Source organism: Pristiophorus japonicus, chromosome 8, assembly GCF_044704955.1.
Source record: "Pristiophorus japonicus isolate sPriJap1 chromosome 8, sPriJap1.hap1, whole genome shotgun sequence".
In the NCBI taxonomy this organism is placed as follows: Eukaryota; Metazoa; Chordata; class Chondrichthyes; family Pristiophoridae; genus Pristiophorus; species Pristiophorus japonicus.
Window position 1 is genome coordinate 230,909,138 of NC_091984.1, and position 22,839 is coordinate 230,931,976.

At 49.7% G+C, this 22,839-nt stretch overlaps 1 protein-coding gene across 1 annotated transcript in view; it reads left to right on the top strand.

Annotated features, from left to right (window-relative positions):
• The window catches only part of snap29 (synaptosome associated protein 29), a 49,101-nt gene that overhangs the window by 5,190 nt on the left and 21,072 nt on the right, over positions 1-22,839 (top strand). The window contains exon 2 of the mRNA XM_070888051.1: positions 10,579-10,769. Coding sequence (XP_070744152.1) covers positions 10,579-10,769 — 191 coding nt within the window. The remainder of the gene's footprint in view (positions 1-10,578; positions 10,770-22,839) is intronic.

Here is a 22,839-nt window from a genome sequence, read left to right on the forward strand (position 1 = left end):
CTTTCTTGATATGTCAGACCCGCCATCCCGGGAATCAGTCTGGTGAACCTTCGCTGCACTCCCTCAATCGCAAGAATGTCCTTCCTCGAGTTAGGAGACCAAAACTGTACACAATACTCCAGGTGTGGCCCCACCAAGGGACGGGGTGTGTGGGGGAAGACTGCGTGGGGCGGGGGGACTGGGGGAAGGGTGTGCGTGGAGGGGGGAAGACTGGGGGGGGAAGGGGGGTGTGTGGGGGGAGACTGAGGGCGGATGTGTGTGTGGGGAGACTGGGGGGATGTGTGTGTGGGGGGAGACTGTGGGGGGATGTGTGTGTGGGGGGAGACTGAGGGGGGAGATGTGTGTGTGGGGGGAGACTGAGGGGCGATGTGTGTGTGGGGGCAGACTGAGGGGGGATGTGTGTGTGGGGGCAGACTGAGGGGGGGATGTGTGTGTGGGGGCAGACTGAGGGGGGGGATGTGTGTGTGGGGGCAGACTGAGGGGGGGGATGTGTGTGTGGGGGCAGACTGAGGGGGGGATGTGTGTGTGGGGGCAGACTGAGGGGGGGGATGTGTGTGTGGGGGCAGACTGAGGGGGGGGGGGGAGACTGAGGGGGGGGATGTGTGTGTGGGGGGAGACTGAGGGGGGATGTGTGTGGGGGGAGACTGAGGGGGGATGTATGTCTGAGGGGGGGAGGGTGTGTGTGGGGGAGACTGAGGGGGGGGAAGGTGTGTGTGTGTGGGGAGGGTGTGTGTGTGTGGGGGGAGACTGAGGGGGGGGAGGGTGTGTGGAGGGTGTGTGTGTGTGGGGGGAGACTGAGGGGGTGGGGGGTGTCTGAGGGGGGAGGGTCTGTGTGTGGGGGGAGACTGGGGGGAAGGGTGTGTGTGTGGGGGGAGACTGAGGGGGTTAGGGTGTTTGTGTGTGTGGGGGGAGACTGGGGGAGGAGGGTGTGTGTGTGTGGGGGGAGACTGGGGGAGGTGTGTGTGTGTGGGGGGAGACTGGGGGAGGAGGGTGTGTGTGTGGGGGGAGACTGCGGGGGGAGGGTGTGTGTGGCAGGGGATAACTGAGGGGGAGGGTGTGTGTGTGGGGGGAAACTTGGGGGAAGGGGAAAACTGAGGGGGAGAGTGTGTGTGGGGGAGGTTGGGAACTGAGGGGGAGGGTGTGTGGGGAGGGGAACTGAGGGTGTGTGTGTGTGGGGGGGACTGAGGGGGAGTGTGTGTGTGTTGGGGGGGGGAACTGAGGGGAAGTGTGTGTGGGGGGAGGGGGAAACTGAGGGGAGGGTGTGTGGGGGAACTCGGGGAGGTTGGGAACTGAGGGGAGGGTGTGTGTGTGTGTGTGTGGGGGAGGAGACTGAGGGGGGACATAGACATAGAAAATAGGTGCAGGAGTAGGCCATTCGGCCCTTCTAGCCTGCACCGCCATTCAATGAATTCATGGCTGAACACGCAACTTCAGTACCCCATTCCTGCTTTCTCGCCATACCCCTTGATCCCCCTAGTAGTAAGGACTACACCTAACTCCTTGTTGAATATATTTAGTGAATTGGCCTCAACTACTTTCTGTGGTAGAGAATTCCACAGGTTCACCACTCTCTGGGTGAAAAAGTTTCTCCTCATCTCGGTCCTAAATGGCTTACCCCTTATCCTTAGACTGTGACCCCTGGTTCTGGACTTCCCCAACATCGGGAACATTCTTCCTGCATCTAACCTGTCTAAACCCGTCAGAATTTTAAACGTTTCTATGAGGTCCCCTCTCATTCTTCTGAACTCCAGTGAATACAGGACCAGTTGATCCAGTCTTTCTTGATATGTCAGACCCGCCATCCCGGGAATCAGTCTGGTGAACCTTCGCTGCACTCCCTCAATCGCAAGAATGTCCTTCCTCGAGTTAGGAGACCAAAACTGTACACAATACTCCAGGTGTGGCCTCACCAAGGGACGGGGTGTGTGGGGGAAGACTGCGTGGGGCGGGGGACTGGGGGGAAGGGTGTGCGTGGAGGGGGGAAGACTGGGGGGGGAAGGGGGTGTGTGGGGGGAGACTGAGGGCGGATGTGTGTGTGGGGAGACTGGGGGGATGTGTGTGTGGGGGAGACTGTGGGGGGATGTGTGTGTGGGGGGAGACTGAGGGGGAGATGTGTGTGTGGGGGGAGACTATGGGGGGATGTGTGTGTGGGGGGAGACTGAGGGGCGATGTGTGTGTGGGGAGAGACTGAGGGGGGATGTGTGTGTGGGGGGAGACTGAGGGGGGGGATGTGTGTGTGGGGAAGACGGAGGGGGGATGTGTGTGTGTGGGGGGAGACTGAGGGGGGGGGATGTGTGTGTGTGGGGGCAGACTGAGGGGGGGGATGTGTGTGTGGTGGCAGACTGAGGGGGGGATGTGTGTGTGGGGGCAGACTGAGGGGGGGGATGTGTGTGTGGGGGCAGACTGAGGGGGGGATGTGTGTGTGGGGGCAGACTGAGGGGGGGGAGACTGAGGTGGGGGATGTGTGTGTGGGGGGGAGACTGAGGGGGGGATGTGTGTGGGGGGAGACTGAGGGGGGATGTATGTCTGAGGGGGGGAGGGTGTGTGTGGGGGGAGACTGAGGGGGGGGGGAAGGTGTGTGTGTGTGTGTGTGGAGGGTGTGTGTGTGTGTGGGGGGAGACTGAGGGGGGGGAGGGTGTGTGTGTGTGGGGGGAGACTGAGGGGGGGAGGGTCTGTGTGTGTGGGGGGAGACTGGGGGGAAGGGTGTGTGTGTGGGGGGAGACTGGGGGAGGAGGGTGTGTGTGTGTGTGGGGGGAGACTGGGGGGGGAGGGTGTGTGTGGCAGGGGATAACTGAGGGGGAGGGTGTGTGTGGGGGGAAACTTGGGGGAAGGGGAAAACTGAGGGGGAGAGTGTGTGTGGGGGAGGTTGGGAACTGAGGGGGAGGGTGTGTGGGGAGGGGAACTGAGGGGTGTGTGTGTGTGGGGGGGACTGAGGGGGAGTGTGTGTGTGTTGGGGGTGGGAACTGAGGGGAAGTGTGTGTGTGGGTGATAACTGGGGGAGAGTGTGGGGGGAGGGGGAAACTGAGGGGGAGGGTGTGTGGGGGAACTCGGGGAGGTTGGGAACTGAGGGGAGGGTGTGTGTGTGTGTGTGGGGGAGGAGACTGAGGGGGGGGGAGTGGGGTGTGGGGTGGGCGACTGGGGGAGAGGGGTGTGTGTGGGGGGGAGACTGAGGGGGGAGGGGTGTGTTATGGGGGAGCTGAGGGAGAGGGGTTTGTGGGGGGTGGACTGAGGGGGAGGGTGTGTGTGGGGGGTGGACTGAGGGGGAGGGTGTGTGTGGGGGGTGGACTGAGGGGGAGGGGGTGTGTGGGGGGGGAACTGGGGGAGGGTGTGTGGGGGGGGGGAACTGAGGGGGAGGGTGTGTGTGGGGGGGGAACTGAGGGGGAGGGTGTGTGTGGGGGGGAACTGAGGGGGAGGGTGTCTGTGGGGGAGAACTGAGGGGGAGGGTGTGTGGGGGGGGGAACTGAGGGGGAGGGTGTGTGTGGGGGGGGGAACTGAGGGGGAGGGTGTGTGGGGTGGGAACTGTGTGGGGGGGGAACTGAGGGTGTGTGGGGGGGAACTGAGGGGGAGGGGGTGTGTATGGGGGAACTGAGGGGGAGGGGGGGTGTGTGGGGGGAGGACTGAGGGGGAGGAGGGGGGTGTGGGGGGAGGACTGAGGGGGAGGAGGGGGGTGTGGGGGGAGGACTGAGGGGGGAGGACTGAGTGGGAGGGGGTGGGGTGTGGGGGGACTGGGGGAGGGGGGGGTGTGGTGGGGGGGAACTGAGGGGGTGGGGGGGGACTGAGGGGGGGGTGTGGTGGGGGGGAACTGAGGGGGTGGGGGGGGAACTGAGGGGGAGGTGTGTGTGTGGGGGGGGGGAGGGGTGGGGAGGGGGGGTGTGTGGGGAAGGCAAGACTAGGACGGGGTTTATGTGTGGGTGGGCGAGACTGAGGGGGAGAGGGGTGTTTGGGGGGTGGGGGGGAAGACTGGGGGAGGGTGTGTGGGGGGGGGAAGACTGAGGGGGGACATAGACATAGAAAATAGGTGCAGGAGTAGGCCATTCGGCCCTTCTAGCCTGCACCGCCATTCAATGAATTCATGGCTGAACACGCAACTTCAATACCCCATTCCTGCTTTCTCGCCATACCCCTTGATCCCCCTAGTAGTAAGGACTACACCTAACTCCTTGTTGAATATATTTAGTGAATTGGCCTCAACTACTTTCTGTGGTAGAGAATTCCACAGGTTCACCACTCTCTGGGTGAAAAAGTTTCTCCTCATCTCGGTCCTAAATGGCTTACCCCTTATCCTTAGACTGTGTCCCCTGGATCTGGACTTCCCCAACATCGGGAACATTCTTCCTGCATCTAACCTGTCTAAACCCGTCAGAATTTTAAACGTTTCTATGAGGTCCCCTCTCATTCTTCTGAACTCCAGTGAATACAGGACCAGTTGATCCAGTCTTTCTTGATATGTCAGACCCGCCATCCCGGGAATCAGTCTGGTGAACCTTCGCTGCACTCCCTCAATCGCAAGAATGTCCTTCCTCGAGTTAGGAGACCAAAACTGTACACAATACTCCAGGTGTGGCCTCACCAAGGGACGGGGTGTGTGGGGGAAGACTGCGTGGGGCGGGGGACTGGGGGGAAGGGTGTGCGTGGAGGGGGGAAGACTGGGGGGGGAAGGGGGTTTGTGGGGGGAGACTGAGGGCGGATGTGTGTGTGGGGAGACTGGGGGGATGTGTGTGTGGGGGGAGACTGTGGGGGGATGTGTGTGTGGGGGGAGACTGAGGGGGGAGATGTGTGTGTGTGGGGGGAGACTATGGGGGGATGTGTGTGTGGGGGGAGACTGAGGGGCGATGTGTGTGTGGGGAGAGACTGAGGGGGGGGATGTGTGTGTGGGGGCAGACTGAGGGGGGGGATGTGTGTGTGGGGGCAGACTGAGGGGGGGGATGTGTGTGTGGGGGCAGACTGAGGGGGGGATGTGTGTGTGGGGGCAGACTGAGGGGGGGGATGTGTGTGTGGGGGCAGACTGAGGGGGGGGATGTGTGTGGGGGCAGACTGAGGGGGGGAGACTGAGGGGGGGGATGTGTGTGTGGGGGCAGACTGAGGGGGGGGAGACTGAGGGGGGGGATGTGTGTGTGGGGGGAGACTGAGGGGGGGATGTGTGTGGGGGGAGACTGAGGGGGGGATGTGTGTGGGGGGAGACTGAGGGGGGATGTATGTCTGAGGGGGGGAGGGTGTGTGTGGGGGAGACTGAGGGGGGGGGAAGGTGTGTGTGTGTGTGTGTGTGGGGAGGGTGTGTGTGTGTGTGGGGGGAGACTGAGGGGGGGGAGGGTGTGTGTGTGTGGGGGGAGACTGAGGGGGTGGGGGGTGTCTGAGGGGGGGAGGGTCTGTGTGTGTGGGGGGAGACTGGGGGGAAGGGTGTGTGTGTGGGGGGAGACTGAGGGGGTTAGGGTGTTTGTGTGTGTGGGGGGAGACTGGGGGAGGAGGGTGTGTGTGTGGGGGGAGACTGGGGGGGGAGGGTGTGTGTGGCAGGGGATAACTGAGGGGGAGGGTGTGTGTGTGGGGGGAAACTTGGGGGAAGGGGAAAACTGAGGGGGAGAGTGTGTGTGGGGGAGGTTGGGAACTGAGGGGGAGGGTGTGTGGGGAGGGGAACTGAGGGTGTGTGTGTGTGGGGGGGGACTGAGGGGGAGTGTGTGTGTGTTGGGGGGGGGAACTGAGGGGAAGTGTGTGTGTGGGTGATAACTGGGGGAGAGTGTGGGGGGAGGGGGAAACTGAGGGGGAGGGTGTGTGGGGGAACTCGGGGAGGTTGGGAACTGAGGGGAGGGTGTGTGTGTGTGTGTGGGGGAGGAGACTGAGGGGGGGGGGAGACTGAGGGGGGGGGAGTGGGGTGTGGGGTGGGCGACTGGGGGAGAGGGGTGTGTGAGGGGGGAGGGGTGTGGGGGGAGACTGAGGGGGGGAGGGGTGTGTTATGGGGGAGCTGAGGGGGAGAGGGGTGTGTGGGGGGGGTAAAGACTGGGGGATGGTGTGTGTGTGGAGGGGGGTTGGAGACTGGGGGAGGGCGTGTGTGTGGTGGGGGGTGTCTGGGGGAGTGTGTGTGTGTGTGTGGGGGGGGGGAGGTGGGGTGGGCGAGACTGATGGGGAGAGGGGTGTGTGGGGGGGGGTGCTGAGGGCGAGAGAGATGTGTGGAGGGGGGGACGGAGGGGGGTGTGTGGAGGGGTGTGTGGGTGGGAGCTGAGGGGAGAGGTGTGTGGGGGGGAGTGGGCTGTGTGTGGGGGGGGGGGAGCTGAGGGGGAGGAGGGAGCCAAGGGGAGAGGTGTGTGGGGGGGAGTGGGCTGTGTGTGGGGGGGGAGCTGAGGGGGAGGGGTGTGTGGGGGGGAGCTGAGGGGAGAGGTGTGTGGGGGGGAGCTGAGGGGAGAGGTGTGTGGGGAGGAGTGGGTATGTGTGGGGGGGGGGGGAGCTCCGGGGGAGGGGTGTGTGTATGTGGGGTGGGGGGCTGGGGTGGGGAGGGTTCCTGGAGAGTAAGTAAGGAGAAACTCCCACCAGAGGACACATTGAAGGTAATTATCAAAAGAATATGGTGATGAGATTTTTAATTATGTAGTGAGTTAATACGATGCTTGAAATGGTGGTGGAAGCAGATTCAGTCATAGCTTTCAAAAGGAATTTGGATATATACTTGAAGTAGAAAAATTGCAGGGCTATGTGGAAACAGCAGGGAAGTGGCACTAATTGGAAAGCTCTTTTTAAAGAGCTGGTATAGGCATAATGGGCTAAATGGCCTCCTTCTGTGCTGTATGATTCTATGTTCGTTCTGTAAGCACACATTGATCATAAAATGGGGTGCAGCCTTCTCAAAGAAATCTACTGTACTTCAATATTCATTGAAGGTCAGAAAGCAGTGGAAACCTTGCTTTCTTTAACTGTTTACCGAGCATGTAGATCTTTGTAAGGGAATGATAAGGGCATTTTATAGATAAATATTTTCTTTTTAATATTAGTCGGGTCATTTACTGGTGATGAGCTGGGAACATACTTGAAGTTTCACATGGACAAAAACTTGCATTCTACTGTTCAGGCAGTGTTATAACCAGTTGTGAGTGCAGGTAATACTTAGTTGTATCTCTCTACAATATAAACTATATGTACACCCAGACAGCTTCCCTATACCTATCACTTCAACGAGGAAACAGTTAATGGTACGATTAATATCTGGTTCGCCCAACTCTTGTGCCTACGACATGTATAAAATTGTCATCGGCAGTCCCTTAAACGAGGATGACTTGCTTCCACATGAGTTCACAGATGTTTCAATGAAGGACCCGATGTTCCAGTCCTGAACTCCAATTGAGGGGGTGGAAGATGTCTGTGGGTGGATTTTTTTAACGTATGGTGACCATTGCACATCAGCCACCACACGGGCTTGACAGAGCTCGGCCTTTATCCAGTGGCAAGGGTTACCCAGGACGACTGGAGACCTGCTCTGCTGCACGAGCCTAATGCGCACACATATCGCAGTGTGTGCTGGCCTGTGCTGTCCCTAGGCCCTCGGCTCTTCTGGTAGGGGTTGGAGGTTGGTTAGGGGTTTGAGAAAGGTTAATACTAGTCTCTTAAAAGACATTCAGTTCAAATCCCAAGACGACATTTGTAAAACTACTGAACAAAATTGATTTTTTTTTAAATGCTGTGCTGGAGGACCACAAATGCCTCAGTGTAAATGAACCCCATGGACCCCACAGAGAAGAAAGGTCTCTGGTTCAATCTCAGTCTTAAGCTGAGTCGGTCAATCTAGGTTTGAGTAACTCCAAACTAACAGGTTAGTTACTCTGATTGGCATGTTTAGTCAAATCAATGAATCACTTGCAACATGGAAGCATGCCATTCAGTCGAACCAATCTGTGTTGGCATTTTCCCCTCCGAGCGTTAGTCTTAATCCTGAGTCTGTCCTCTTCCATGTCCCCCTCTACCCTTTCCCGTCAATCATCCATCCAACCGATGTTGACATGGTCTCCACTTCAATCACTAACTTTGGTAGTGCTTTCCAAAGAGGTAGAGCCTCTCAACCCTCTGTATTACATTTAATCTTGTGTCTATATCCCCTTGTTCTGGACTCCTCAATCACTGGAGACCGTCTGTTTCTATCCACTCTGCCCCATCATTTTATCATAAGAACATAAGAATTAGGAGCAGGAGTAGGCCATTTCCCTTGAACCTGCTCCGCCATTCAATGAGATTCTGGCTGATCTTCGACCTCAACTCCACCTTCCCGCACTATCCTCATATCCCTTGATTCCCTTAATATCCAAAAAACAGATTATCTCTGTCTTGAATATACTAAAAGACTGAGCATCCACAGCCCTCTGGGGTAGAGAATTCTAAACATTCACCACCCTCCTGAGTAAAGAAATTTCTCCTTGTCTCAGTCCTAAATGGCCGACCCCTTATTCTGAGACACAACCCTGGTGTGTACACCATACTCAAACGGTGGTCTTATTAAGATTTGTACAGATACACCATTACCTCTCCACTTTTATATTCTGTATCTCTTGCCATGAACCTCAGCTATTTTTAAGGCCTTTATCCAGTTAAGATTCTGCTTTTAAGATCTTGTGAACCTGAAACCCCAAATATCTCCACTGTTCCACATCGTCGAGCCTTCCCCCATTCAAAGTATATTTATTGTTTTTAAACCAAATCATATGCCAATTGTCAGCTGTGGCTCAGTGGGTAGCATATTCACATCTGAGCCAGAAGGTTGTGGGTTCAAGTCCCACTCCAGGATCCTGAGCACATAAATCTAGGCTGACATTCCCACTGCAGTGCTGAGGGAATACTGCCCTGCCAGAGGTGCTGTCTTTTGGATGAGACGTTGAACCGAGGCGCCACCCCCCCTCCCCGCCCCCCTTCAGATGGACGTAAAAGATCCAGTGGTATTTTGAAGAAGAGCAGCGGAGTTATTTATCGCTGAATCAACATAAAAGCAGATTATCTGGTCATTATCACATTGCAGTCTGTGGGAGCTTGCTGTGCATAAATTGGCTGCCATGTTTCCCACATTACAACAGTGACTGCACTCCAAAAGTACCTCATTGGCTGTAAAGCGCTTTGGGATGTCCAGTGGTCGTGAAAGGCGCTACATAAATTCTTTCTCATTTCTCACATTTACATATTGACCCTGAATTCCATCTCGCTTGTTTACCCATTCACCATCTTATCAATATCCGTTCACCGCTTCCTTTGATGCTTCAGAATTAATTATTTATTCCATCTATTTTAGTGTCTGCCAACTTGGACACCAATCCATCTCGCCCCTATAACCAAATTGAGGATGGATGCAGCAAACGTGCAGTTCCAGAGCAGAAACCGGTGGGAGACTGCTGTTCCACTTCTAATCACTCTGACAAAGCTACCTATAAACTCCTCCTGTTTTCTCCCTGCGAACCAGTTTTAATTCCATATACAGGCACAACATCCGGAAATCTCTGGACCAAGGCCATTCCAGTTTTGTTTTTTTCCCGAATTTCAGAGGAGAAATCTGACGTCCCGAATCCGGAAACCCTTGGGCCGACTTTCGTGTATTTCTGGATTTCAGAGCATTACATCCAATGGCCCAAATCCGGCAACCTTGAGGCCGGGCCGGTTTGTGTATTTTTTTTTTTGCGTTCATGTTTGAAAAAGGTATGTTCAGCTTAAAATCCGGTTTTTGGGAAATATTTCTGGATTCCGGACAACGACTCTTGCCATTTGCACAATGTCCAGCTTTCGGACAGTTCCGGTTTTTCGAAGCCCAGATTTCGGACCTTCTACCTGTACCTTTAATCTTCTCCACTAGTCTTCTTTGTGATACCTTCTCAAAGGCTGTGAAAGTCCATGTACACCACATCTACTGCATTTTCCCCCATCTACCATATCTGACACCGAGCATCTTATCTTCCTCCCCCTCCCTTCCTTCCTCCTTCCCCCCTCTCCGCCGACATTCTTTAAAGAAAAAACAAAACTAGAAACTCATAGAATGGCTGAGGAGCATTCTGCACAGTTGTGTTGAAACAAGAAAGTGCCGAGTCTATTGATTGTACCATTTGTTGTAACCTCTTTATATTTTGGGGGGAAAAAAATAGAAAAAAGGAAAGGTTTCTTTTCCCCAATGAAAGCCCATTTAATCACATTGGGATCCACCCCTCATTTGAGAGGATCTCAAATGCTTTTTGACTTTTTGTGCTGTTTAGAATTCTAGCAAATTGACAATCGTCTTTGACCAGTTTTTTAAAAAGGAAAGTGTGTTTTATTAATTTGAAACAGGATTGAAGCCTTCCAGTTACCAACAGTTACTTCCATAAATGAACTGAAGAACATTAGTGCATTTATCCTTGAGACTTTTCTGGCTTCTAACTGCAACTGCTCCATGTGTGGTTTGTTTTTAGCTCTTTGGGTACTCTACGTGGCATCGATGCCTCTTTTTTTTATTTTTTGAACCATTAACTTTCTCGGTTTTTAAAGTTCTCAAGATTGAATTTGTGATTTTTGCCACATTGGGCAGCGTATTCAAACTTCGTGTAAAAAGTCTAATAGTTGCTGTCGATTTTTGCTTTATTTGCAACACAGGAACTAATACGGCAAGGCGAAGCACTGAAGCGAACAGATAAGATGATGGATAAAATGGACCAGGATTTGAAAGTCAGCCAGAGACACATCAACAGCATCAAGAGTATCTTTGGTGGCATTACAAACTACTTCAAATCGAAGAACCCTGAACCACAAGTCTGTCCCGTGTCTGAAAAGCAAACCAGGTCAAAGTGAGTAGCCTCCCTTCCTTCGCCCACCCCCATATATCCCAACAGTCAGGATAAATGGGTCAGTTTCAGGTTGGTAAACTGTAACTGGCAGGGTGCCACAGGGATCAGTGCTGGGGCCTCAACTATTTACAATCTATACTAATGACTTGGATGAAGAGACCGAGTGTAATGTAGCCAAATTTACAGATGATACAAAGATAGGTGGGAAAGCAGATTGTGAGGAGGACGCAAAGAATCTGCAAAGGGATATAGACAGGCTAAGTGATTGGGCCAACATTTGGCAGATGGGGTATAATGTTGGACAATGTCAGGTTGGTAGGAATAATAAAGCAAATTATTATTTAAATGGGGAGAGATTACAAAATGCTGTGGTACAGAGGGATCTGAGGGTCCTTGTACATGAAACACAGAGAGCTTGCATTCACGTACAGCAAGTACATTGGAAGGCAAATGGAATGTTGGCCTTTATTGCAAGGGGGATAGAGTATAAAAGTAGAGAAGTCCTGCTACAACTGTACAGGGTATTGGTGAGGCCACACCTGGAGTACTGCGTACCGTTTTGGTCTCCTTGTTTAAGGAGGGATATACTTGCATTGGAAGCAGTTCAGAAAAGCTTCACTGAGATGAAGGTGTTGTCTTATGAAGAAAGGTTGGGCTTGTATTCATTGGAGTTTAGAAGAATGAGAGGTGATCTTATTGAAACGTATAAGATTCTGAGGGGACTTGAAAGAGTAGATGCGGAGAGGATGTTTCCCTTGTGGAATCGAGAACTAGGGCATAGTTTCAGAATAAGGGGTGGCCCATTTAAAACTGAGATGAGGACTTTCTTCTCTGAGGGTCATGAATCTTTGGAATTATCTACCCCAGAGAGCTGTGGAGGCTGGGTCATATATTTAAGATAGAGATAGACAGGTTTTGAACGATAAGGGAGTCATGGGGAGCGGGCAGGGTAGTGGAGTTGAGGCCAAGATCAGATCAGCCATGATACTGAATGGCAGAGCAGGCTCGAGGGGCCAAATGACCACCTCCTCCTATTTCTTATATTCATATTTCTCCCTAGCCCAGCCCCTCTTCTCTTCCCTCTCCTCAGTCACCTCCAGTACAGTCCCAAGGTTCTATCCTTGGCCGCTTCTCTTTCCTCATTTTTGCATTTCTCCTCTTCAGATCTCCATTTTGAAGCATTTCTACCTCCCCTTTTTGTCCTGCATGTGTGTAATTTCAATCATTGCAATTTCACTGTAATCTGAATTGGCATTGAATACTACTTCCTGTATATTAAGCAAAGCTTGGTCCGACATGAAAGCCCTAATCCAATTTTGACATAATGTAGAAGAGTGAGCTCTGTGATTAAAACGATACAATTGCAAGTTTGCTGACAATACAAAGATGGGAGGAAAAGCAATGCGTGAGGAGGACACACAAAATCTGCAAAAGGATATGGACAGGCTGAGTGGGAAAAAATTTGGCAGATGGAGTATAATGTTGGAAAGTGTGAGATCATGTACTTTGGCAGAAAAAAAAATCAAATAAATGGAGAAAAATTGCAAAGTGCTGCAGTACAGCGGGACCTGGGGATACTTGTACATGAAATGCAAAAGGATAGTATGCAGGTACAGCAAGTGATCAGGAAGGCCAATGGTATCTTGGCCTTTATTGCAAAGGGGATGGAGTATAAATGCAGGGAAGTATTGCTACAGCTAAGGTATTGGTGAGGCCACACCTGGAATACTGCGTGCAGTTTTGGTTTCCATATTTACGAAAGGATGTACTTGCTTTGGAGGCAGTTCAGAGAAGGTTCACTAGGTTGATTCCAGGGATGAGGGGGTTGACTTATGAGGAAAGGTTAAGTAGGTTGGGCCTCTACTCATTGGAATTCAGAAGAATGAGAGGTGATCTTATCGAAATGTATAAGATTATGAGGGGGCTTGACAAGGTGGATGCAGAGAGGATGTTTCCACTGATGGGGGAGACTAGAACTAGGGGGCATGATCTTAGAATAAGGAGCCACCCATTTAAAATAGATGAAGAGAAATTTTTTTTGAGGGTTGTAAATCTCTGGAATTCGCTGCCTCAGAGAGCTGTGGAAGCCTGGGACATTGAATAAATTTAAGACAGAAATAGACAGTTTCTTAAACGATAAGGGGTTATGGGGAGCGGGCAGGGGAGTGGAGCTGAGTCCATGATCAGATCAGCCATGGTTGTATTAAATGGCGGAGCAGGCTCGAGGGGACGTATAGCCTACTCCTCCTATTTCTTATGTTATGTAACTCTGAATGATTCCTTGAAGGCTCATTGATCTGAATACTGTTATAAAGCCACTCTGTCCAGACATAGTGTAAAGCTGAAGTTAAACTTTGTGGCGAAATAGATATCGATGAGGCTGTAATTTGTTTAAGGCTTTATGGTTTGTATATGTGACGATGTTTATCTCATGTTGGTACAAGCATAAAGCAACTTCCTTTCATACTCATACAACCATTTCCTACTTTAGTAAACTACTTAAGCCTTGATTTTGAGGGACTGCCTATGATGATTAATAAATATTGTGGTAGCACTCTAGTCTCTGTGTTAGAAGGTTGTGGGTTCAAGACCCACGTCAGAAACTTGAGCACGAAAATCTAGGCTGACACTCCAGTACAGTACTGAGGGAGTGCTGTACTGTCGGAGGTGCCGTCTTTCAGATGAGGTGTTAAACCGAGGCCCCGTCTGCTCTCGGGTAGACACAAAAGGTCACAAGGCACTAATTTGAAGCGGAGTTAGAGGAATTTTCCCTGGTCCTGGCCAATATTTATCCCTCCATCAAAACAAAAACAGATTATCTGGTCATTATCACATTACTGTTTTGAGGGAGCTTGCTGTACGCAAATTGGCTGCCACGTTTCCTGCATTACAACAGTGACTTCACTCCAAAAATACTTAATTGGCTGTAAAGCACTTTGGGACATCCGGTGATTGTGAAAGGCACTATATAAATGCAAGTCTCTTTTTTTAAATATAAATGTTTATCTTTTGCTAGCTGTATGTAGAACAGGCTCTGCAATGAATGGAACTGCATTAGTTTGATCATTGAAAGCGAGCAGTCAAGTCACTGCAAGAGGTCTCGTGCACTTGGTTTGTTAAAGTCAGCAGTTCCTCATTTTACACCCAAGTCTAGTATTGGGGGTGTAACGGAACTTGTACACCAGCTTTATTTGAATGATCTTCTGGAAACCCTGCTGGTGTCCAATCTATCTTCTCCGTTGCCAAGTTCCACGTTAATACTGCAGGTTTCCTTTCATTCCAGCCCATAGATTTAATTGGACTGGCTGCAAGGATGATCGCTGTGGTATATGGGGATCTTGCATAACATGTGTAGCAACTGGTGCTCTTTTGAGGTTAGGGTAATGTAGAAGGAAGTTTACCTGAAATCTAACCTGGGATTAATTGACACCTAGATGGGGGCAAAACGGATTAATTCCTGGCTGTGACTCAGATTGTTTCATGACGTGACTGTCGCCAATGAACTGGAAGCGTTCTGCGCATGCACGCTTCCGGTTCGTCACGGAAGCAGGTTCGTTAACACTTTTTTAATGTCGGGAAGGGAGCAGGCTGGTTAGAACAAACCAGGAAGGGAGCTAGGTTATTAGCGTACTCATTTATATATATTTTTTTTAAAAAGCAGAAACATCATAGGCTAGACTTTCCACTTCACATCGCCCATCTATGGCCCAAAACGGACCTCTATCGCCCATTTTGAGCAAAAAGTGGAAACGAGGCCCAAAATATCGCCGGAAAAATAGGCCCCCAAGTTTCCACTTTGATCGCTGCGATGATCGCCCACATCCCAAGTTTCAGCACTTCGCATGCACTTCGCTGGGCCGATGCAAGGCCCAAAAGAATGCTCAAAAATAGTTGCTTTTTCAGGGCCTTGGAGGGGGAAATGGGCACTTCGGATGCCATTTTTAGCCTCTGAGGAAGGGTGGAGAATTGTTGAGTTATTTAGAGAGTAAAATTGAAGCAAACTGTACTCAGAAATTTGGGACAGAGAATTTCAATAGGTATAATAACCTTATTTATGCTAAATAGATCTCATATATTGGAATTATTTAGTAAATAGCTTTTACATAGTGAAGTTATTTAATAATCCGTGGGGAAACAGAATAAACAAATCTGCATGAAGAACCGTACATTGTAAAACTTATGTAAATAAGAGAGAAGATACAAAAGTTGTAGACATTTTTTTTATTAACAATTTTTTTAAGAACTAATGAATAACACTCTCTCTCTCTCTCTCTCCAACCCCCCACCCCCACACCAACCCACCCTTCCCTCAAAATCCCCAAAACGTTAGTAGAAATTGAACATTTTAACCGTTTCAGTCATGCTAACAAGTGACCGTTTCAGTCATGCTAACAAGTGACCGTTTCAGTCATGCTAACAAGTGACCTTTTCAGAGAATGAAAAGTGAACAGTTAAGTAATAAGTGAACATTTAACGATTGGAATAAAATTGGCCAATTTAGTAACAATAACAATAACTAGTATAATAAATTGATAACAAGTGAACATTTTAAAACAAGTGAACTATAGAGAAGCACTCCCCCTCCCTACCTGTGGCCATGTTTCCCTCCAGATCCTGTCCCACCCGCCCGTTTTGGTCTACCCAGACCGACACCAAGACGTCGTGCAGAATGGGATCCGAAGACTTCCTGCCGTGGTGGAGGTGTCGGAGAGGAAGCGGAAGCCTGAGGCGCTACTTCCGAGTCCGGAGAAACTGCCCTCCGTACTCGCGTGCGTGCTCGGGGTCTCGCTGCGAGCAGACACGACACCTTGGGGTGCAGCGCCATGTCCAGCCAGCAATCCATGCTGTAGGGCATGGGTTGCGGCTGTCTGCTGCCGAATAGCCTCCAAGGTCTCCCCTGCAGTCTGTGCATCAAGGGGTATGGCGAGAAAGCAGGAATGGGGTACTGAAGTTTCATGTTCAGCCATGAACTCATTGAATGACGGTGCAGGCTCGAAGGGCCGAATGGCCTACTCCTGCACCTATTTTCTATGTTTCTATGTGACTGCTCAGAAGACCAGTTGGAGATGTTCTGGCAGAACGCGCTCCAGGATGCTGGAACCTGGCTCCAGTTCGCAGAGAATCCCGCGAACCCCTGGATAAGGACCCGACCAATGGCGACCGTCTCCCTGCACAGGGAAATCAAGCTCTCTGTCTGGCCCGCCAAGGCAGGCGATTGCTCGCCACGCTGACTGGGCCTCCGTGGGGTCGGCGTTTGTAATATGATGGTGTCGCCATCTGCACACCGCTTGGTCCCGGTGCTTCTTCCATCTCAACCGAGATGGCCGCAGGTTGTTTTCCTCCCCCGCCTCCCCACAAAAAAAATCTCCCCTTCTTCTGTCTCCTCCTCCTCCTCCTGCTGAAGCACAGCAGCAGGAGTCTGCAGTGGCTCCTCCTCCTCTTCAGCCTCCTGCGATGTTGGAGACGGTTCAGTGGCAGTGGACTGCACTGACGACGACCACTTGACCTTTAATTTGATAAACAACGTTTAACAATTCAAATCATTGCATGACAATTTTTCTCAACTCAAAACCTTACAATGCTTTCCATTGCCCCATATGCACAGGTGATCACAAGGTTTAACATGACCTAACTTGACCTCATTAGAACATCTATAGTACATCACCATTATATATCCGATTATATTATAATTGCATAACATCAAAATACATTTTAATTGCATAACATTACATGCGTAACTACGATATTTTCAGTGTTTACTAATGATTCACACATTGCACAATGCACATTTCTCATTGCTCACATGTCTCAAGGGTGGGTTCGGCCTCACCACGGGGTGTGACCGAACGGCTTTCTGGCCCCACCAAGGACACTGCGAGCTCCTCGTAAGCACTTAAACTGTGCATCATGGCAGAGCACCCTGCGCTGCTCCCGATTATTGATCGAGATCTTCTTCCGTAAATGATACAATAACATTGCAAATGGATCAGGCAATTTAAGACATTGAAGACATTTAAGACTGACAGATTTAAATGTTCTATTACAAATTAGCATTACGTTGCATATTTCACACGACAACATTTAACTTTATGCTGGGTTGCATAAATTTATTCATAATTTAGTTATGTTTAAATGTAACCAAATAACATTGCAGATTACTATTTAGATCATTAAATAATACATAAATATAAATTTCAACTTACTCTCGCAGCTGCCAGTAGGCTGTTCCACCGTTTGCGGCACTGGTCCGGTGTGCGCGTTTCATTGGAGGCCGGTGATCACATCGGCAATGTCAGACCAAATCCTCCGATATGCACGGGGTGGAGGTTACCCATGCCCACCCCATGTCAGATCCTCCCACCTGGTGCTGACAGCATTCACGAGGGCCTCATTGGCCTCCTCGCTGAAGGGCTTGGCCTTACGCCTCTCAAATGATTCCTCCATGTCGATTAATATCTGATATATCAGACCACAAAATGCTTTCTCTCTCTCTCTCTCTCTCTCTCTCTCTCTCTCTCTCTCTCTCTCTCTCTCTCTCTCTCTCTCTCTCTCTCTCACTCCCACGCTCTCACTCCCCCCGACCCCCTCTCTCTCTCTCTCCCTCACTCCCCCCGACCCCTCACAGCTTCTGAGCATGTGTGATGACCCCTGACCTCCCAAAACGTGGAAAGGAGCAGCAACCTGCACATGCGCAGCAATGCGTTGCAAGGGAAGCTTTTTTTCATTCGCTTTTGTTTTCTTTGGGCGATCGTGAGATCGCTGCGAAATCACATCACTGGGTTAAAGCCGAGTAGAAAATCGCGGGAGGCGGGGGGAAATAGGCCTTGTCGGCGATCAGCACGGGCGATAGGTCCCGCATCGCTGGAACAAGGCCTATTTTTTTTGGCCTTAGCCAGAAAGTGGAAAGTCTAGCCCCATGATTCCAACTTCTGCACAGCTTCCGTCCGTTGGCAGCAGTCACTCCGTTGTTTTAAACACAAGCCAACATAATTTACGTATTAGGCTTGACAACTTTTGAAATACCTGGTGTCTTGCTGCCAACATTGTATGACTCTAATTCTCTGTTACTGGCAGAGCTGCAGCTTTACCATGCATTCCTCACACAGGACTTTCCACATGTGGGCAAACTACCAATAGGGTGCCGGCAGCGGGTTGGTGAGCTCACCCGCTCATTAGCTCTTGCGGTAGATTGGTCTGTCCATTGTAATTCGTGATAGTTGCTTCCGCTACCAGAGCAACATGGCCACCATTGTTTGTAGCTGCTTTTAAGTGACCACTTTTCAGTTCGTCGATAACCTTGAAAGAATCAACGGTCTGAGGAATTGTAGACCTCTTGTTTCCTTTCTCCCTCCCTCTCATTGTTAGGGAATGGGTCTAACTGTGAGTCACATTCTAAAGAAAGACTTGCATTTCTATAACGCCTTTCATGACCTCAGGACATCCCAAAGCGCTTTGCAGCCAATTTGCACACAGCAAGTTCCCACAAACAGCCTTGTGATCGTGACCAGATTGTCTGCTTTAGGTGTTGGTTGAAGGATGAATATTGGCCAGGTTGTATACCAGGGGAACCCTCCCTACTCTTCTTCGAACAGTGCCATGGAATCATTTATGTCCACCCGAGGGGGCAAGCTGGGCCTCAGTTTTAACATCCCATCTGAAAGATGGCATCTCCGATAGTGCAGCACTCCCTCAGTACTGCACTGGGAGTGTCGGCCCAGATTATGTGCTCCAGTCTGCGGAGTCAGACTGGAACCTACAATTTTTTGACCGAGGCAAGATTCCTACCATTGAGCCACTAAAGCAGAGAAGCAACATTTATTTACTAGACTCTTTAATCAACAGTGTGCTCCATTTTCGAGCTACCTCAGTTGCTGGTTTATTCCTATAAAAGGAAAATGATTAGACTGAAAATTGCATAGTGTTGCATGTAGGGGGTGGTGTCAATGGGGTCAGTTTGCCTTCCCTGACCCAGAGCGATTGCGAGTCACTCCCATTCCCTGGTTCTCGAGCCTGGATTTATTAATCTGGGTGTGATAAAGTACAGCAGACAACTGTTTTGTACGAAGAAATGTATGGTTTTTATTCAAGAAGAATGAATACACCTTTTTATTAAAACTGAGAAAACTTATCACTTTAAATGAGAAAACTTATCACTCTAATGGGGAATCCTTTACTCAAACACAAGAGAATACACAGCAGTGCAACACCTCCCACCTCCCAATTCCCCCTTTCTAACTAGGTTAGGCTCTGGGGCTTCAGGGACTATGCTCACCAATCCTTCCTTGACGGTCGGTAATGGGTGACCGGTTTCGGGGTGCGTTGGATTTTGTCGATTCTGCTAGCCGTACCCCGAACGTAGGAGAGGACTTCTTGCTGCGTGTTCCTCAGTTGGGTGGTGTCTGCTGATGCGGTAGGGTGCGTATTGGATCTATGGGGTAAGTACCACTTTCTTGCTTCAGCAGTCGGTTTTAAAGTTCTTTTAGGTAATGTTTTACACGTTGGTAGCTCAGGGATAGCTTGTAGAGTGGAAACAGCTTGTGAATCTTCGGGTTTTCGTCGAGTTGACTTCGGTTTGGAAATCGTTGGTCGCGGTGGCTCAATATTACCAATTTGGCTGCTGGCAATATCTTGGTGGTTGTTTCGTGAGCCTCTTGCTGCCGTGCGTGCTTGGTGTCCTGGTAGTTTGCGATGCTGTCTTGGTTGATGTTCTGAAGAACCAAGTTAACGAAGCTGGTGTACTGGTCTTGAAGTCTACCAGATCTGAAGCATACGAAGCTGGTGTAGAAGCTAAGTGCAGTCCTGGCTGTAAAAACAGGCCTTAATTATACTTTTGAGAGACTTCCTTTTCTGTCCCCAAATCAACCTTGGTTCTTTGTTTAGGTTTTGCAGCCCAGCTAACTGAAACTTGATTAAGTTTTAATCTGGCGTTGATAGACTTTTCTGAGTTGATGAGCTCTTGTCCATTGTGAGAGCACTGCTTTTTGCTCCGGGAAGTCTGGCCTGAGCCAGATATTTCTATGCCGGTTGAAAAGGTGTTGGAATATGTATGTGACATTTGGGTCCTCTGGGTGGGGTGCTAATGTTTCTTCCGTGGTTGATTGTTTCAATGCTAGTATTTTCTAGGGGCAGGTTTCGGGGGTAAACAGTTTCCAGACAATTTGATTAGCTCCAATGTCCAAACTGGCCTTTTAGAGATTGACCCCACCCCTTTTCTTGCAGATTCAACATTCACCTTTTTTTAAAAAAAAATCTCAAACTTGGTTAAAACTCGTAGATTTCTTCCATAAGCATTTTAGGATTCCAAACTTTCTGGTAGATAGTTCCAAATTAAATTTCCTTTCCAATGAGTCCAAACACTGGGGGGTTCTCCCATGAATTTTGCAACTCTACAGTCCCCCCTGTAACACTCTACATACTTGAGTGTCATGCTAGGTGAGCAAAATTCCTGACTTCCAAGAGTCGACCTTCCCCTGTAATTTACCTAGCTAAACCCAAACGTACATTTCCCTTTGAAATGTATTACTGTTTACAGGCAAATTCAGTCATAAGTTCCATTACAGCATAGAGGGGGTCCAACGCCCCTCCATTACTCCAGTTTCACAAAAAATACACAGTAAAAAAAACACACAGTAAAAACCTTTTTAACACTTGACCTCTGCGTTTTCTTTACAGCAGGTGGAATCTAAACCGGACCTCACCGGGTGACTGTGAATTTTCTGCAGTGTCCTATCATATTTTGTGTTTTCCTCCCTGATACAACCTTTAAGTTCAGCTAGGGCTCGTCCAGCACCCTCTGGTGCTGGGCCCGACGACCTCTGCCTCTCACCCTGCAGGTCGTACACCATAGATAAAGAATAGTCGCGAGCTGGCAGATAACGAAACCGTGCGAGGCTATTCTGATCCCGGCAGGGACCTCCTATATTTCTGAAAATATCCCCCCCAAAGTTGGAACTGTAATCTCGAGAATCTTGACCCCCCTATCTCAATTGTTTTTTGTTCTAAAGTATCGAAAAGTTTCTGTGATACTTCTACAGCTTTCAGTAGGGCGGTAAGATGTTCGGGTCAAGGAGGAATTTCATAGTCTAAATGTGTAACATAATGCTGCAGGTTTGTAATGTTTACCTTCACAGTGAGGAATGGGGACAATCCGTCCCTGGGCCACTTGAACTTCTGCCTCGGGTTTAAAACAGAAACTGGTGTCACTCACCGGACACCAGATGTGTCCATGCTGGTAGTGGGGCGTACTAATGGTGACACAATATGTCTCACCACCTATATATGCTACCCACATTCTGATCGAGCAAAACCATCATCCATGCTATTTTAACAATACCCGTTCTGTACTGAACACTGTGGCTACATCGTTCTAGGTCCCTCTTCTCTGCCTCCCGGACCCCTCACTATTCCCAATATTCAGATCACAAAGCTGTTTATCTACATGTCCATAGTCCAGTTCATAAAATTTCTGAAACATCACTTTTAACGGAGTTTCATAAAGCTTCTCCGTCTTCGGGCACCACACAGGCAGGTGGACTTCAGTCAGGTTCAGGATCACGGATGCCACGGAGCGGTGCCCGTTCTGAAACACAACTTTTTGTCAGTCGGGAATTAACACCAACCCATTCCCCGGACCCCTGGTGGTGGGACACCTATCTACAGTCGTCTGCACCATCGGGGCTCTGGGCGGGGGCTTCCTGGTGTATGAGATGAGCTTTGGGGCATTGATGGTATTCGGGGGATTTGGGATCACACAGACGTTGGGCCTCAAACCCACACAGACATGGATCCCTTGTTTCTCCTTCCACCACCTTTCTCAACACAATCTCGTATCTTCGGCTCGATTCGGTTCTATTGAGACAAAAAGAATGAAAAAAAATCTTTTGCTCTGTTAGGGCCGCCCCCTCAGGTCCTTCTCCAGTTATTCATATTTTTTTTATCTTTAAATCAATTTAGCTAAGTCAAATGTCCAGCCTTTGCGATCTAAATTACTGGAGTTCACACAGCACTGCCCCATCCAGGTTCAAGTTCAGCTACACCTTGAGGTCATTTCCCTATAAATCAATTACACCTCTGGTAATTACCTGCTTGAAAGAAAAAGAAAAGAACATCCATTGTGGCTTTTCTGTCAGCCCAATGGGTTAATTCATCAAGCTGGTTTTCCCTTACTGTTACTGAGGGAAAGCATCCACTGAAATATAACTTAAAATCTAACTTCAACATTTTACAAATGCTCGGAATAATTATTTCACTCTTGACAAGGTGTTGCTTTCTGCTTGCACAGAGTGTTACGTTTTTTTTGGACAAACACGCATACTAATGCATGGTCCCACGCATACCAATAGCTTACACATTACAATGGTTCTCTCCTTCATGCATAATAGCAGCACACATCCTTTTCTCCACTGGTCACATTCTTGAATTGGTCGGAAAATTTTTATTTAAAAATATCAAATATATGTGATTGCCTCATGTCTGGAACTAGAGGTTCTCACAATTTAAATCAACCAAAATTCCACCATGGCCATAATGAAAGTTTGGTTTTCCCAGGTTAATTAACCTCAATTCCAAATTAATTCAAACCAATTTCAAACTAACCAGTGCCAGTTGAAAAAAAAACTATACAGACACACACACACTTAAAGACAAGTTACAAACCATCCACATGCTTTTAATTTCACCATTCACACTGAAACATCGGAGATTTTTAGTCCAGCATCTCTCCACCCGTGCCCATAACCTGCTGTAATGCGACCACTAAACTTGTACTGGGTCGTCGGCTGCCTTCCTGTGGCTCTGTTTTGCCTCAGCACCCTCGTAACCTGGCTTCCCTCCTTTCGGGAGCTTACAATTCCGGCTCGTGTCCCAAATTTCCATAGTTATAACATAGAAACATAGAGACATAGAAAATAGGTGCAGACCCGCTTTACCTCCCTCTTGTCTCCCTGTGCCCATAGTGTTCCCAGTGTGTAGGGTTATAAATCTGTTTTATCTACGTTGCCAAAACTAACTCTTAACATTTCTGAGTAAGGCCTGGTATAGCTGCTCCGTTTCCTTCGGGCACCATGCAGGT